The sequence below is a fragment of the Nymphalis io genome, chromosome 19 (genome assembly GCF_905147045.1).
Source record: "Nymphalis io chromosome 19, ilAglIoxx1.1, whole genome shotgun sequence".
Classification (NCBI taxonomy): domain Eukaryota; kingdom Metazoa; phylum Arthropoda; class Insecta; order Lepidoptera; family Nymphalidae; genus Nymphalis; species Nymphalis io.
In genome coordinates, this window is record NC_065906.1 from 6338204 (window position 1) to 6354681 (window position 16478).

At 31.2% G+C, this 16478-nt stretch overlaps 1 protein-coding gene and 1 long non-coding RNA gene across 4 annotated transcripts in view; one reads left to right on the forward strand and one right to left on the reverse strand.

The window, feature by feature from the left end:
* The first annotated feature begins 930 nt into the window (after window positions 1-930).
* LOC126775955 (uncharacterized) lies at window positions 931-12907 on the forward strand. 3 transcript variants are annotated; one of them, XM_050498180.1, is made up of 12 exons: window positions 931-1055; window positions 1357-1471; window positions 1557-2317; window positions 2717-2938; window positions 3278-3444; window positions 3683-3798; window positions 4273-4513; window positions 4788-4965; window positions 5450-5557; window positions 7793-7882; window positions 8458-8588; window positions 9228-12907. In XM_050498180.1, the coding sequence occupies exons 2-12, from the start codon at window positions 1440-1442 to the stop codon at window positions 9279-9281; spliced, it is 2100 nt and encodes a 699-aa protein (XP_050354137.1). In that variant the 5' UTR covers window positions 931-1055; window positions 1357-1439; the 3' UTR covers window positions 9282-12907. The 3 variants fall into 3 exon arrangements, with proteins under 3 accessions (XP_050354137.1, XP_050354138.1, XP_050354136.1); XM_050498181.1 differs by lacking the exon at window positions 931-1055 and adding an exon at window positions 1118-1162; XM_050498179.1 differs by lacking the exon at window positions 931-1055 and having other exon boundaries at window positions 1307-1471.
* Window positions 12908-16139: 3232 nt separating this feature from the next.
* Window positions 16140-16478, reverse strand: part of LOC126776042 (uncharacterized) — a 63272-nt gene continuing 62933 nt past the window's right edge. The window contains exon 4 of the long non-coding RNA XR_007669927.1: window positions 16140-16282. This is a non-coding gene — a long non-coding RNA (uncharacterized LOC126776042). The remainder of the gene's footprint in view (window positions 16283-16478) is intronic.

The following is a 16478-nucleotide window of genomic DNA, read 5'->3' on the forward strand; positions in this document are numbered from 1 at the left end:
CAAAAATGAAGAGGCGCGAAATTTTAAATATCAATAAATATTTTCCCGAATCATATTTTATATTATAGTTAAAATCATATTTTATATTATAGCGTCCATTACACAATAATTAAGCTATATTCGTACAATTACAATGATTTTTTGTAATCATATTCTCATCTAAAAGAAATTTAGGTCATTTTGACTAACTGTTTTCTTGACAACCTTTACGACAATGATGAAGACTAAATAGTAATATTACTAGAAAATATATTTCAATCATTCAATTCAGCAAAATGTGAAACATTATGCCAAAGCTACGCATTATATAGTTATAGCTTCTATAACTATACAATGCGTAACTTTTGCATAATGTTTCAACAGTTCAGTCAGTTTCAAGTATTCAACAATTCTTTGACTATCAATCAACTCAATTTTATGTGACATACTATCGAAACACGATTGATACGAAATAATTTTAATTCAAATAATTCTACTTTTTCTTGCAAATTTATGCATAGAAAAAAATAATAAAAAAAAACTATATTATATGATATAATTTATCTACTATAAAGTTAGTGGAAGAAATTTTTCTATATTACTTATAGACATTGTTTCCTCTTTATTTATATTAATAGTGGAAATCAAAATAAATTACTTTTAATTTATATAATGTAATAAAATTCCTTTACAATTATTTGTTTTCAGACAAACATTATGATATTAAATAATAATTTAATTATTTTCAAAATTCTATACATGAATAATATTGGATAATAATTCAATAGAATTTTAATAAAATCATGGGAGTATTTGATAATGTTTCTTCTTTTATCTTATCAAATCAACAAAACAATCCTTTTTATATTACAGAACGCAACTGTATTTTGGCTACCATTTGCCTTAATCTGTCAATCTTTTGATTTGATGTTATTGAATAAAAGTTTAAGTTACAAAGGTCTCATTTTTTGAACAAATTTTATTAATTTAGTTATTTTATTATAACTGAAACACTTTATGGACTTTTATTGAAAGCTAGAAACAGAAAATGTATTATAATTATCCTAGATATTAATGTGAGAGTTATTCTTAATGTTCTAAAAAAGTTATTTTTTTTTTCGTGTTTGTCAGTGTTTACTCATATCAAAATAGTTGTCAAGTAACTGAATATTTCACTTTTAAGGTTAATTAAGTTCTTTAATAAGACTTGAAACCGTTTTTCTCAGAAATTAATGAATAATTTTTTTGTAATGACAGATGTCATTGTGATTGTCATTGCTTGGTAGTCTTATCTCGAAAAGCAAAATAATACGTATTTTGTATTGTATAATAACATGTAAGGTGATAAAAATTATTTTCACAATTTGTACTTTTCAGTATGAAGCAGAGGGACCAATCGAATAGTATCGTATTTCCCAGTGCAAATTGTTTTTATCATTAGGTTGTAAAATGAACACATTATGTCTTATTTGAGTGCTTCAGAAAATGTGGGGTAAGATATCATCCTACGCGGGAAATAACTTGTAAATGATGCATCTGTGTGCACTATTTAATTTCCTTATTTTGTTTTTTTTTAGTTTCAGTGGTATTACCCAAAATATATCAGATGCGAGTTGTGCTACACAGTATAAAATGGCAGTTGAGAGTGTGTCAGGGGGCTGCAGTGGTGAAGTAAATATGTTTATACATGATAGTTCAGAAGATGAACAATATATACCTCACCTAAGTGAAAGCTTCTTTCATACTAAATTTAAAATAGATCCTAATGAACTATACACATTTCACGATTCCGATGTTGTTGCCGGAGAAATAACAGTAAGCCATACAGATGACAATTTAATATTTCCTGACAGCACTGATACTAAAATAAAGTTATCTGAAAATTTAAATAAGGATATAGACATATTAGCCTCCCTAAGCAATGGTGATATAAAAACAGAAAAAAAAAATGTAGTTTCTAATGGTCATTATTCACCAGTTTTTAATAATGCTTCGATTAACCATACAGACTCAAAAGCTATACATGCCAAAGTTCAAAAAGCAAAGACTCAAGTTAACACTCTGCCTAAGGTAGCAGAAATTCGGAGACCAAGCATTCCTAGCCCCAAAGGTCAACAGAGTTCTGGTTTAGTATCTAATTGTCCAAAAGTCAGTAATACAAGCACCAATAATGAAAAACCTTCATCAGCAACAAAATTGAATGCTGAAACATTCTTAGATGTTTTTAAGAGAGAACAAGGGCTTACAGAAAATTCTTTAATATTTAACTCTGTTAAAACTGAACCAACTATAATACCTATGAAAACTCCAGCACCTACACCTAAAAAACCTCCAACAGGTAACTGTGGTTAAGCTTACATATAATATTACTTATAAAATAAAACAGGTTTTCAATGACTTGTTAGTTTCATATTGTGTTACACATTTGAGTATAACTTTACACAGCTATTTTAAAAAGTACTTGTGCATGGAATTAAAAAGAATTATGTTAATATATATATATATATATATATATATTTTATATTAACTTACTTAATTTGATTGCCTCATCGGTCTAATTTAAGTTAGCTTATATGAAGCTATTTACCATGACTCAGAAATCAAGTAAAACTTGTGATCCTGTGTCTCTTTCCATATCATGTCGGATTTGCTGTACCATCAGATTTGGGATCTCTCTTCTTTGAGAATGATAATTAATATCATTGTCATAATTATATATTTATAAACATTGTTGTAGTTAAAGCTTCTCAATCCAAACCTCGGAAAGGTCGAGGTCCAACTGTCCATGAAGCCTTACAACGGATACCACAACAACGTAGAGTTTTGGCTTTACCCAACTCAACATGGCATGCTCCAGGAGAAGAGATGTTCCAATGTGGTCCTCTAGATGATAAAAAACCGAATGCCTTCAGACAACTAGAGAGTAGCAGTAGCGATGATGATTACATGCCAGAATTTGGTAAATAAAGGATTTACAATTTTTGACAGTAGTTTTAAATATTAATGAGGTAAGAAAATGGTATAATAATTACCTTTCTTTCAAGTGTGTGATTGAATCGTAAACGCTTCAATAATGTATTTATTGATGGAAATAAAATATTATTAAAAAAAAATTATGTTTTATCTATGTTGAAGCATAATGTTAAAATTCGTGTTTATAAGTTTAAACTAATATTATAATTTTAACTTTAAGAAATTATACACCAATTTCACTTAAGCTTAGAATTTTTTTATTCTTGTGTGTATTGACTGTATTATTCCTTCTTTTTTGGTGCTTATTATGTTGCATCCATTTTAGAATCAGGTTCTGGGCCGGTGTGTGTTGAAGAGAGTGCGGCTGAGACTCGCGGCGCGCGACTAGCACTGCGTCGCGCTGCCATGAGAAGACACGTAGCCAGAGCCGCTACTACACTGCAGTTGAACAAAGGCCACAAGGAACATAAAGCTTTAGCAACTTTAATCAAGGTATATATAACATATACTTTATTTAAAACAACAATTAATAAATCTTAAATTAAATTTTTAAAAATGTAATGCGTTTATAATTACATATGTAAAATAAAATAAAAGTACAAGTAATTTGTATTGATAGCAATTCATTCTTTTTATTGTCAATTTTTATTATTTGTTGATTATTTTACTTTGTTCTTTTTTTTACGTCTATTATAATTTACTTAATTGTATATTTTTTTATTATTTTCAGAAACAAATCAATGGTAAAAATTCATCATGTCGTCTTCCACCACAAACTGTTAATCATTTGCTTGCGATGCGCGGAATGACTTCTGTCTTTACGTTACAAGATCGAAAACACCTCAGGTAACTATATATAAATATATATATATATATATATATATATATATATATATATATATATATATATATATATATATATATAAATATAGATAATTTTGTACCTGTAGCCAATTCCATTGGCAGGTAATGGCATATAGTCCTATAAAGATAAATAAACAACTTTGACGTTGAATTGATATTGGTCAACATTCAAGAACTAAAGTAATCTGCGGTATTCAATATAAATTCGTGAATAAAAAAGCGTATTCAGTGCGAATGTTTTATCTGAACGTAGGAAGGAAAATTAATATAATATAATTGTATATATTTAAGCAGAGTAGTGCTGTATAAAATAAAGATTAATTTAATCAAGAACTGAATTTTGATTTGGTTTACTTATGTTTATGCTAATATCATCATAATATTAATTAAATAAATATTTTACAGCACAGATTATCTTATAAATGAGCAATCATATTAAACGTTTATCTTTTTCAGAGGGGGTGGTTGGTCTGGCGGTGAGAGTTTTCGTTCTGAAGCGAGTATATGTTCAGATGACAAATGCATGCAGTCTCCACTGCCTTGCGGACGCTATTGTCTATCACATGTGACTCTAGCGCCCGAGCAGCGGCTGTACGCAGCGTGTGCTGCCGTATTCGCGGGCGGGGAGCGCTGCAAACAACCGCTGCTTCCGCTACAGGAACAGACGCCACTTTGTACTGAGCATGCATGGAAACGGGTAGGCATTGTAATCTTGCACAGATAAAGTAATTTGAATTAGAACCCTAATAATTGAACGTTTGACTAACTATAACATTATATATATTTATTTAACAAAGGAACATTACACTTATTTATTTATCGTCCAAAATCGACCACCAGTTCGAGAAGAGTAGCTCAGATCTGTAACTTGCAATTATCTGTTTTATATAAAAATTACAAACTACAAGCGATCGTTTCCTTCTTGTTTCATTCTTCGTGTTAGTTTTATCTAACGCGATTATCTTCGCCAGGACAACTACGAGCTGCTCAGCCGGGAGAGCAAACCGGCCAAGGCGCCCCGCAAGCGGCCGTGGGTCCCCCCGCGCCCCCCGCGCTCCCCGCGCCCGCCGCGCGCGCCCCGCCCGCGCCGCCCCAAGCGACGCCGCCGGCTCGTGCCCAAGAGACCGACGCAGGCGCACTCCTTATCCGGTATAAACCTTCAAACCGTTTCGAAGACAATAATTACATAATGATGTGACGAATCATTCGTTTGCCATGATTGTCATTCGTGGTCGGCGGAGAGTGTGAGAGATTTGTCTTGTTGCAATATATATATACGGTTGCCCTGTGCTTCAGGAGTTTCGACCGAAGTAAAGAGATTCTAAACCATTGCGAAGTTTACTTAAACAAGGTAGTAGCAACTTGTAAATGTTGCACTGCTGGGGAAAGCGTTGGGCTTATTTCACCACGATAAGGGTCGTTATAATGTGGCAGAATTTAATGCGATTGTCCTCACAATGGTTTCTTTCACGAGATGAATTGTGAACAAATATTAAGCACATAAGAGCACAATAGTCTGCCTTAGATTTCAAGCTGCGATTTTCTGAACAGAATCACTCACATAATTTAGCTCACTTAACACATTTACGTCAATTTATTTGATGAAAACTTGAATGTGACATATCATTTACAGAAATCAACGTATGTTCCAACTCTTCCGCCTACGATAGTTCAGAGGATACAGCGATTGGGGGTTTAAGTGAGAACGAATATATGACTGCGAGTAATTCTCATGATCTGGGTATGATTTTTTTTTTTACTTTTAATATAGAATGTTGATTGATAATATACAGTACTGTAACAGCCTGTTAATGTCCCACTGCTGGGCTAAGGCCTTCTCTCCCTTTTTGAGGAGAAGGTTTAGAGCTTATTCCACCACGCTGCTCTAATGCGGATTGGTAGAATACACATGTGACATAATTTCAATGAAATTAGATACATGCAGGTTTCCTTACCATGTTTTCCTTCACCGTAAAGCACGAGATGAATTATAATCACAAATTAAGCACATGAAAATTCAGTGGTGCTTGCCCGGTTTGAACCCACGATCATCGGTTAAGATTCACGCGTTCTAACCACTAGGCCATCACGGCTTGTTTTATTGATAATATGCAAAGGTAGAATTCGTAATGGCCAATAGGCCATAAGATGGTAAGTATTCATTACTGCTACTACTTTTCCAATCATCGTATATAAAAATTGTTTTGTAACTGACTTGCTTATCTTTCATAATACAAACTTACAAGTATCATTGTGTGGCGATAAAATTAATGCCAAATGGCTTCTATCCTAGCATAAGAGCTTGTAGTTAATACAAATTGAAATACTTTATTACACTTACATAAGCAAAGCCTAATTGGTATTTGTACTAAAATGGGTTAATCTTAGCACCGCTTTTATTTTTGCTATGTATAAATGATCTCTCTTTATATATTGAAGATAAGGTAAAGTTGATACTAATTACTCTAAAAATATTACAGAAAAAAGCTAATTTTGATGATGTAAGATTGAACCGATGTATTTTGTACATTTATTGTAGAAACACAAGAAGAAAAGGTTAAATGTAGTATTTGATTCTATAATAAAATTCTGTCGACTTTTACATTTGCAAAGTAATAAAACTAAATAATACACGAATTATTCTTTACAAGATTATATGTTTTTTTTTTTTTTTTTCGAAATGTAAGTTGCTGTTGGCCAGAGTGGCCTCTACAGCGTCACCGGGGGAGCTAGATTATATGTATGAGAATTATGGGGTTAGAAAGACGCGGATTGCCATGCAGGATCTATATTTATTATATATTTTCTATTGTATATGTGTAGAATGCACGTGTTAATTGTTTGGTGAATAAGACTAGCTATTGAGTCTCATGCCGTTGCTCGTTACGTTTCATATTTGGTTTTCTCACTTTATCTTGTATGATGTCGATTCAATGTGCGTGTAGCAAAGACTTGAATGGTAAGACTGCCAGAATCCCATTCAGACCGACTAAGGAATCCAGTATTCCACGAAGACAACTTACATCCCTTCAAATAAATCAATAGAACACAGTCAAATAAAAAAAAAAGTTTATTCTTTACCATAGTATATATAACATAACATTATGTTGAATGTATTTTAAATAAAATGCAACAAAGACTAAAAAACTTTTAATTCATATAATTATATAAAACATAATTGAAATTAACTATGAATTCATTTCAATTTTCAATTGATGATGAAGAAAAAATGCGTAAGTGCATATATGTGTGTGCGTGTGTGTAGTGTATGTGTGTGTGGGTATGATTGATGATGTGCAAACTTACTGGTGGTAGAGCTTTGTGCAAGCTCGTCTGGGTAGGTACCACCCACTCATCAGATATTCTACCGCAAAACAGCAGTACTTGGTATTGTTGTATTCCGGTTTGAAGGGTGAGTGAGCTAGTGTAATTATAGGCACAAGGGACATAACATTTCAACATAACATCCCAAGGTTGGTGGCCAATTGGTGATGTAAGCGATGGTTAACATTTCTTACAATGCCAATGTCTATGGGCGTTGATGACCACTTACCATCAGGTGGCCCATATGCTCGTCCGCCTTCCTATACTATAAAAAAAAAAAACAATATTTATATTTCAAGTGAATACCATATCCTACCACGGATTGTCTAAATCCCGAAACGTAGATTGTGATGCAGCCTGGTTATAAACATGCAGACACATTAAAATAATATTAAAAGAAATTAATGATAATATACACCAATGTCAATACGTACGGACAACAGTGGAGATACTTCAAATACAACGAAAAAAAAAACCTGAATATTGTTTGATTGTAATAAGCTTTTTATATAAATTTATATATTATACAAGCACATACTTTATATTGATAAACACTAACAATCTGCCATGACATTAACCCCCCCCCCCCCCATTAACCTACCAACTATTATATATTTTCTAATTGTAATAAATTTATTTAAATTTTGTACAGAAGTGGGGCATGTGCCTCCGGACGACATTTTGGATCCATCGGTACTGAGTCAGATACCGGATGAAGCATTTACGGAGTTTTTTAATCAAGGTTTTTATTTTAAATTTATTTATAATAGATGATATTTAAACGTATTTTAGATTAATTAATAAAATATATTATTTAATCATATTAAGACATCCGCCGATGGTCTATTTTTAGCGTGCGAATTACACATAACTTCGTTCAGAAAGTAAAACGCTAAGAAAATTGATCCAGTATGATTGAAGTTTAAATACTTCAACTGTAAAATATTCAATATCTTATCTTCAGTTATATCAATATAAATTATATTTTCAGTTTATTTCAAGTTATTATTTTTCCAGGGTCGCCATTTTGTTATTTGACGCTGACGGATTCATGTTGCTCGTATTTAAATACATTTATGCTATATTTTATTTAAAAGATATAATGTGTTAGTCTAGTGGTGACAGCACGAAAGTACGAAATAGGCAGAGACATTTATTAGTCATTTTGTGTGTTAGTTTTTTAGGACAAAACATACACGAAGCTCAAGGGGCCGAGGAGCTGGTTTAGCGAGTGGTTTATCGACTGAAAAAAATCGCGTCACTATAGTACAATACATAGCGATAGATGATAGGTATATATGATCCGACTAATTTCAGCGGAAAGCGGCGCTCCGTTCGGCGAGAGCTCGGAGCTGGCGGCGGCGCTGGAGGCCGTGCTGGACGAGCGCGGCCTGGACGAGCGCGCGCTCGACATCGCCGACGTGTTCGACGTGCAGCACAAGCACAAGGTCTGCTCACGAGGCGCTGGCTTATAGTGCACAAGTGTGCGCGCAAACATTGGTGGACTCTATTCGCTCACTCATAATCCGATAGGACGGCAAATCCGACAACCGAGTGCACAAAACTTCCAGCTTCCCAGTCCAGATCGCTACTGAGTCTATAGACTAACCTACTAACTTGATTTGCCCGACCCGAGCCTTGAACCCGAGAGCCGAGATGGCCTAGTGGTTAGAACGCGTGAATCTTAACCGATGATCGTGGGTTCAAACCCGGGTAAGCACCACTGAATTTTCATGTGCTTAATTTGTGATTATAATTCATCTCGTGCTTGACGGTGAAGAAAAACATCGTGAGGAAACCTGCATGTGTCTAATTTCATTGAAATTATGTCACATGTGTATTCTACCAACCCGCATTAGAGCAGCGTGGTGGAATAAGCTCTAAACCTTCTCCTCAAAAAGGGAGAGGAGGCCTTAGCCCAGCAGTGGGACATTAACAGGCTGTTACTGAGCCTTGAACCCTGGACCTCGGTGTCTGCGGCCATATCTAGCCGCTAGATCAGTGTTGCCACACAGTCATCAATATTAATACAATAACGGTCAATTAAGTCTCCGGCAGTCTTACTAAATTGTAATCTTGTATTACAGATGCAGATACCGACAGCAGTCGGCATGGGAATGTCATCGAATGCGCCTTCATAACATTTTATTGTAAACGTTTTATGCTAAGCTAAAATAATTCTTATGTACTATGTATTTAAGAACAAATTCGTTATCCGTAGTCTCAAGAAGTTTTCTTCGTGCTTTAAGTTGGTGTGTGTGCATGTGTAGTGAAGTTGTACTGTAGGCATTGAAAAGTCGGAAAAACGATTTGATTGTAACGATAAGGGAGTTCCGATAAATCTTTTGTAAATTAATTTGAAATTTGTAAATTAATTTTTATATTATTCGATGGCTTTTTCGTCTTAATTAGCATAGTAGTCGTTTTAATCACAAAATTTCGAATTGGCATTTAAGAAATTACCTAAATTAGGGTGAATTTATCAGTATTAATATTTTAAATTTTATAAATACATTAGTTAGTTTAGAAATGGCGAATTCATTGTACTTAAAGATATTAATTGTACTATTGAAAGCTATACGGTTTTTTTTTTTAATTTTTAATCTATAATTTAAAATTCTTATGAACGATCTAAAATTATTAGTAAAAAAATATACTTTATAGGAATATTTTTTAAGATTTCTTTCATTAGTTATATTTGTCGGTTCTCACTTATTGTGGGTAGATTAGAAAAAAATAGGGAGTAGGTTCAATTGTGTATTGAACTCTAGTGCCCTTTGTGTGTTCTCTTTCTTCAGAACGGAGTGAGATAGAACTAGAAAAGTAATATCTTAGAGGTTTGAATTGGTAGTGTGTCGTATCGTTTTTCTGTGAATGGTGTATATTGAAATGTCGAATAGTTCATTGAATGGAATCCAGAGTATGTCATTAATTATTCCAGGTATCAAAGAAATAACTAACATTAACGCTATCAAATATTATTTATATTTTTGTAATTTCATTTATTAGTATGAATGCAGTTTAGGTATTATATATTAGGTTATGAAGCGAATATTGTATTTGTGTATGTGGTTATTTGCTACAGCCTTGAATGTTTGATTTAACGATATTTACATTTGAAGATATATCTCGATAATGTACGAAATATAACTGGTGAAAAAGTAACACTAGGGACATTGTTTTTCTTTTAGTATTCTGGTTTCGAATATATTCGATTTGATATAACTTACAATAATAGTACTAAATACCAATATAAAAAAAAAAAAAAACAAAAACTTTTTCGTCTATGGTAATGTGTACATATTTAAATATATTTTATTTTAATCTTAATATGATTATTATAATGTATTTTTTTTTTCTAATTTTGAGAATGTTTAAGGCTGTGGCAAAACGTTTAGTATGAGATTTATATTTTGTTAAAATCTCATTTTAGTTAAATCCATTATTATTTATGAACCACCCTTTCATATTGTATAATATTTCGTAGACATATTACAAATACTATAAATAGAATTTAAACAGAACCAAATGAAGAAAAAAAAAACGTATTTTTGTAAAAATGTTTATGTTCCTATAATATGATAACTTTTGTGATTCGTGTCGACCGAAGTGAGTCCGGTATGCTTTGGTAGTATTAAAAATTTAATTGGTATTTTATAATTTTGTATAATGAATATAGGAAGTACATATTGGTACATTCATCATTCTAGTTTAAACATGACCTGGTATACACACGTATAAATAATATTCATACATAATTTAAATGAGATGGGAGGTTTAAGTGCCAGAATTATATCTATAGAAAGAAATGTGGGGTGAACAATAAATATTTTTATATCGAAGACACATTTTAGCCAATTTTATAATCTGGCAACACGAACCACTGCTGTCTAAAAATTTGACGATTTTTTTTTTTTTAAATTGTTATAAATCAATTCAAGTCTGTAAAAGAGTATCAATACCGTGACGTCGATATAATATAGCTTTTAAGTATAACAGTTAATGATTAGTGCAGGTAACAATACAATTTTATAAATTCGTAATGTTGATATTTGTTTTACTTTTTTTTTCAATTAACTAATAAAAAAATCTTCATAACAGGAAATAAGATTAACGTATTCTATATTTGAATAAATAATTTGCTTTAAAAAAAATTAACCGATCATAGACAATAATTATGTGTAAATTGTATTGGAATCTGTACAATGTATAGTGACGCACGACCGCCCCCATCCGCCTCATTAATCGTTGCATAGACTTATAGGAGACACTTAAATCTCCATTCCAGTACCTGTATTCGTTTTATAACAATATACAAGTAACAATAGATAATAGACATTTGTATGTTAGTATGTATTTTTTACTTGCTAGTTATTTATTTGTTTGTACTACTTTAGATCAATTCGAACTGACTGCGTTTTGGGAGATTAACATTAAAAATAGTATAAGTAAACATTATTGCACCTTTAGCTTAAGTTTATGTAGGAAATGGTCAGGTTATGCAATGAGAGCGATCGAATTTCAAATTTTCGGTTTAATTTTGTATCTTTTTTTTAATATAACTTTTTTTTAAGCAATGGCAATGACCGCGTTACAAAGATCAATAAAGCAATAATTAAAATTATTACTAGTAATGTTGAATATATGTTTATCTACATTTTGTATGTTTCATATACAAATTGAAAATGATAGTGAAATCGCTTATGGAATTGTATTAAATGGTGGATAGTTTGAAACGAAAAAAAAGTTTAAATAAATGCTTGCGAGTTATAAATCCTAACAACTTGAAATAATTATACTTGCATTCTTATTTTCCGCTACAATGAATGTAGCATGACGTTAAAATATCGTAAACTTGTTTGCTCATATCTTATGAATAATAATCTGACGTTTTGAACAACCCCCTATTATTTCGTAGTAGGGATAATTATTTTAAAATTGACTTCACGACAATGAACCTTTCTTCTATGATTGTATGGTTAGCGTGAATCGAATCTTGTTATTCGCCCGTTTATAAGTGTTTTGTTTACGTCTTACTAATGAATACAGCTTAAGCTGTAAACAACCGTAAAAATACTGAGAAGGGGTTTCTGTTGATTCAAACCTTCTTTCGACTCCAGTTAAAGTTCATAAAAAAAGACACATCAACGATAATCTACATAAAAGTCTGATAACAATGAGTAAATTCCGATTGAATCGTAAGTCACATTATAACGAGCAATACATTTATATAATTAAAACATTAATTTTTCGTGAGAAACTTTTTTTCTCTAACTTTACATATAGAAACATTCACTCAAACGTTACATATAGAAACGTTTTCAAATTAGATCCATTAATGACTCGTCGCATCCGCTGCGAAATTTGATTTTGTTTTTGCTTGGTTGATATGGGGAACTGGTTTCTATCTGTATATAGATACTCGTCTATGTATGTGTCGGTGTTTTAGGAATGGTAATTGTGCTAATTATTAGAACAAACGGATTTCACATTTCAGTATTTATCCTGTAAACTCTGAGACACATATTTAGCCTCGCTTATATACAAAATCAAATATAGATTATTGATAAGTAAAGACATTTTTTAATTAAGATATTTACACGATGAATATTGAAAAGTAACCGTGTGGTTTTGCAATAATTATATGTGGATATAATAAAAAAAACTGCTACCTCTAAGAATGCCTGATATTTGTTGACGGTCTGTTGTCCGATGCGTGTAACGTGATGTTGAAATTTGAAATAAACATAAAATAAGATTCAAATTATCTTATTTACATTTTATTGTGTCAGAAACCCTATCATAATTTATGTTTAATTTGAAAATATAGCAAACGATCGCTTAATTACTTTGATTAAAATGGTAAAATATTTGGAAATTATAGAATAAAAAGAAATTTACGGTTAACAATTTGCATTATGATTTGGAAAACCGTTAAAACGAATTTACTAGTTAATCATTAATTTCACATTTTTCTGATTGAATGACAATTCAGTAATATTAAGTTTCCTTATAATGTGTTATGAACTTATTTAAAAAATATATATTTTTTAAATATTTCTGACAGGTAAAGGAATACTTATAAAATATGTGGTTTCAATATACCACAGAATATACTGTCATTATTAATACGACAATTAGATACGCGTACTGTTGTGTCAACCTTATGTACTGAAGTAAATAAATAATTCAGAAAATCACAAAGAAATAAACATTCTTCTTTGTCATTTTTTTTCACATGTTTGTGAAAGTCAGTGCCGAGGACCTTCCTCGGCGTTATTTCATCAATTGTTGAAAATCGAACATTTAACGCAGGAAAGTGAAACACACGTATATATTTAAATATATTTTATTAAAGGGATTCGTTAATAATACACAATTTCCGAAGCATACAATTATATTTAATAGTTCAATCCACAGTCGTTTGCTTCTACACGAATTATTTAAAGAAGTATATTTCAATACCTTTGCTTAACCTGACTAATTTTTTTTCTTTTATTATTGTTCTCACTACTATGTTATTAAGATTAAATTTACTGTAAAATATAAAATTTATTTAATGATATTGATCAATATGAGAAAATATTGTTTTTTTTTTTCGTTAAATAAAACATTTTTGTCTACTTCTTATTAATGTAAGAGGAGTTTGGTATTTCGATGTAACTTAGATTGCCTATTTTTTTTAATAATAATTAAATCGCATTTTTAGTTGTAACTCTTGTACAATATGTAATTTGAATATGGGATATCATTTTCTTAACTTGTAATTTATGTGTAGTGGAATAAATAAACATTTTACTGTATATTCTTGTATTTAATTATATTTTTTTTTTATTTAATTTTATAACTAATATTTATAGAAAAATAGGTCAAAGAAAAGCAAGAGACGAGATTATATATATCTTTATATAATACAAAGTACAAATTATAGCACAAGATATGCGGGACAAATAAGGATGTGTATAATTAATATGGCGGTCCACGTGTCCCGCAACACGCTTTGGCGTCCGTCCCATAAATGCACCTGAAGGCTACTGCATTTATTTCAGTTCATTGGTGACACGAGTTACGTGCGAATATGATGCTATTTATGATTTTCTATTTGTAGGTCACATTGCTCATATACTTTGTAATTAACAACTCTGGGATAATAATAATTGCTTCATAAATACATAATCTATACGTACGAATTAAAATTTCAAATTGGAATGTTGCAATATAACAAAAAAGAATTAATTGAAAATAAATAATACAGTTTATTAATATTATTTAAAATATTATTTAAAAATTTACAGTATTCGGTGGATTTTAATTTGATATAAATACCATATTTTGCATTGATTTTTACTTAAGAAGCAACAAACATCTCCACTGATAAATTAAAATCCACAGACCTGCCAACTTTGTAATTTAAAACACTTGAGTTGATAGAATTCGTCGACACCTCACAAGCGTTTTAAATTAACGTATAATTATCGTATAAAATTGACAAGTCCATATGAAAGTAAAACAATATAGAATAGATTTCGATTATTCAGTCTTCAATTTCTTCAATATCAGTCGATTAAAGAAAGAACACAGAGGCAGTGTTGTCAGTGGCTGTTGTCATAAATTAAACAACCAGCTAACCACACTGCCAATGCGGTCTGTCAACACGTCTTCTTTTCTTCTAGCTTTGATCTTCATTTCACCAATAATGACAAGAAGTATTAAAACATATTATATTAAAAAACCTGATATATTTCCATCATATTCTGTAAATTATACAATTTAATATGAAATATGGTAGTAACTTACATTTAAGTAAGTTCTTAGTAGTAGTAGTAGTTTGTGATCATAAATCACTGATCGGTTTTTTCTGTTCCGTAATAATTTTTTTTATCTTGCATTTTAACAGGATTTACCAGCAGATTTAACAGGATGTTCGAAGCGAAAGTACGTTTCGTCAGATTATTTTCGTTTAAGTAGTCCAGATGAGATTCTTTTTTATGTGTTCTTTGTTATTACATAACAAAGAACCCAGTCTTGGCCACTCTCCAAAGTCCAACTCTCTGAGTCTCCCCTTTTATTTAAACTTTATAGTAATTTATTTATTAAAAATAAGTATACATTAGAAAAGAACACCATAGAAATGAAAATCAATACAATAATAGTTTTGCTTATATAAATATATGTTTTTTTTGTTTAACATTTACGGATAAGCTCTGAAAGCTAGACTACATGACCTTCAATGTGGAGTAATAATCGGTTTCTCGGTTTCGAGTTAGACTTTCTTTTGCTTGGTATTCGTCCGCTCCTGTAAAACTACGGCCTATTCCGTCCGTAGGAGGAGTACAGACTAATAAATAACTTTGACATTGAATTAACGCGATGTCATTAGTAATTAATTATCTATGATATTCATCATGTATTCGCTATAAAATGGTCTTTTGAATATCAACGAAGTTATTTTAGGAATTTTGGAAGTAAAATTAAAGTTGATAAAGGTAGTTTAAATGAATAGTATAAATAATGATATATTAATCAAGAACTGTTTGTTATATTACTCAATTCAATAAAGTATATATTTAAAGTTAGGTATGAGTCGTTGTCCCTGAATGGGATAGTGTTGTAGTACGAGCTATAATCTCTCGTTCATCAGAAACTACATCTATTTACATTCATCGTAACTCTTTGATATGTCTATAGCTTATTTAATTTATTTCTAATTGGTGGTTGGGTTTTTTGCAAGCTCGTTCGGGTAGGTATCCCCCGGTTTTCTACCGTAAAACAGCAATACTTAGTACTGTTGTATTCGAGTTATTAGGGAGAGTAAGGGAGTGTAGCTACAGCCACAAGACATAACATCTTAGTTCCCAAGGTTGGTGGCGTAATGACGATGTAAGGAATGATTAATATTTCTTACAGCGCCAATGTCTATCGGCGATGGTGATCACTTTTTATCAGGTGGTCCATTTATCGGTCGCCTACCTATTTCATAAAAAAAATAAACGATCCTCTAAGATTTTAGTAGACTGCTAATAGATTATTTATTTTTAATTCCGATCGCTATTTTTATAAGATAAATGCAATCAACGAATTTTCCTCAGTCGCAGTTATAATTAGTTTTCATTTCTTCGCTGCCTCTATTTTCTTGTCCAATCTGAAAAAGAAAACGATATAAATTAAACATTGCGTGTTTATTTATTTCACTATTCATTAACTAAGTGAAAATTTAAGTCATTAGTTTGATTAATCTATTTGTACCCTGGAAATTAATGAGTAGCATTCTTATATTATTTGTTTTTATATTTCATTTTTTTTATCAAAATTATTAAATAGCAACATGGTTATATCTT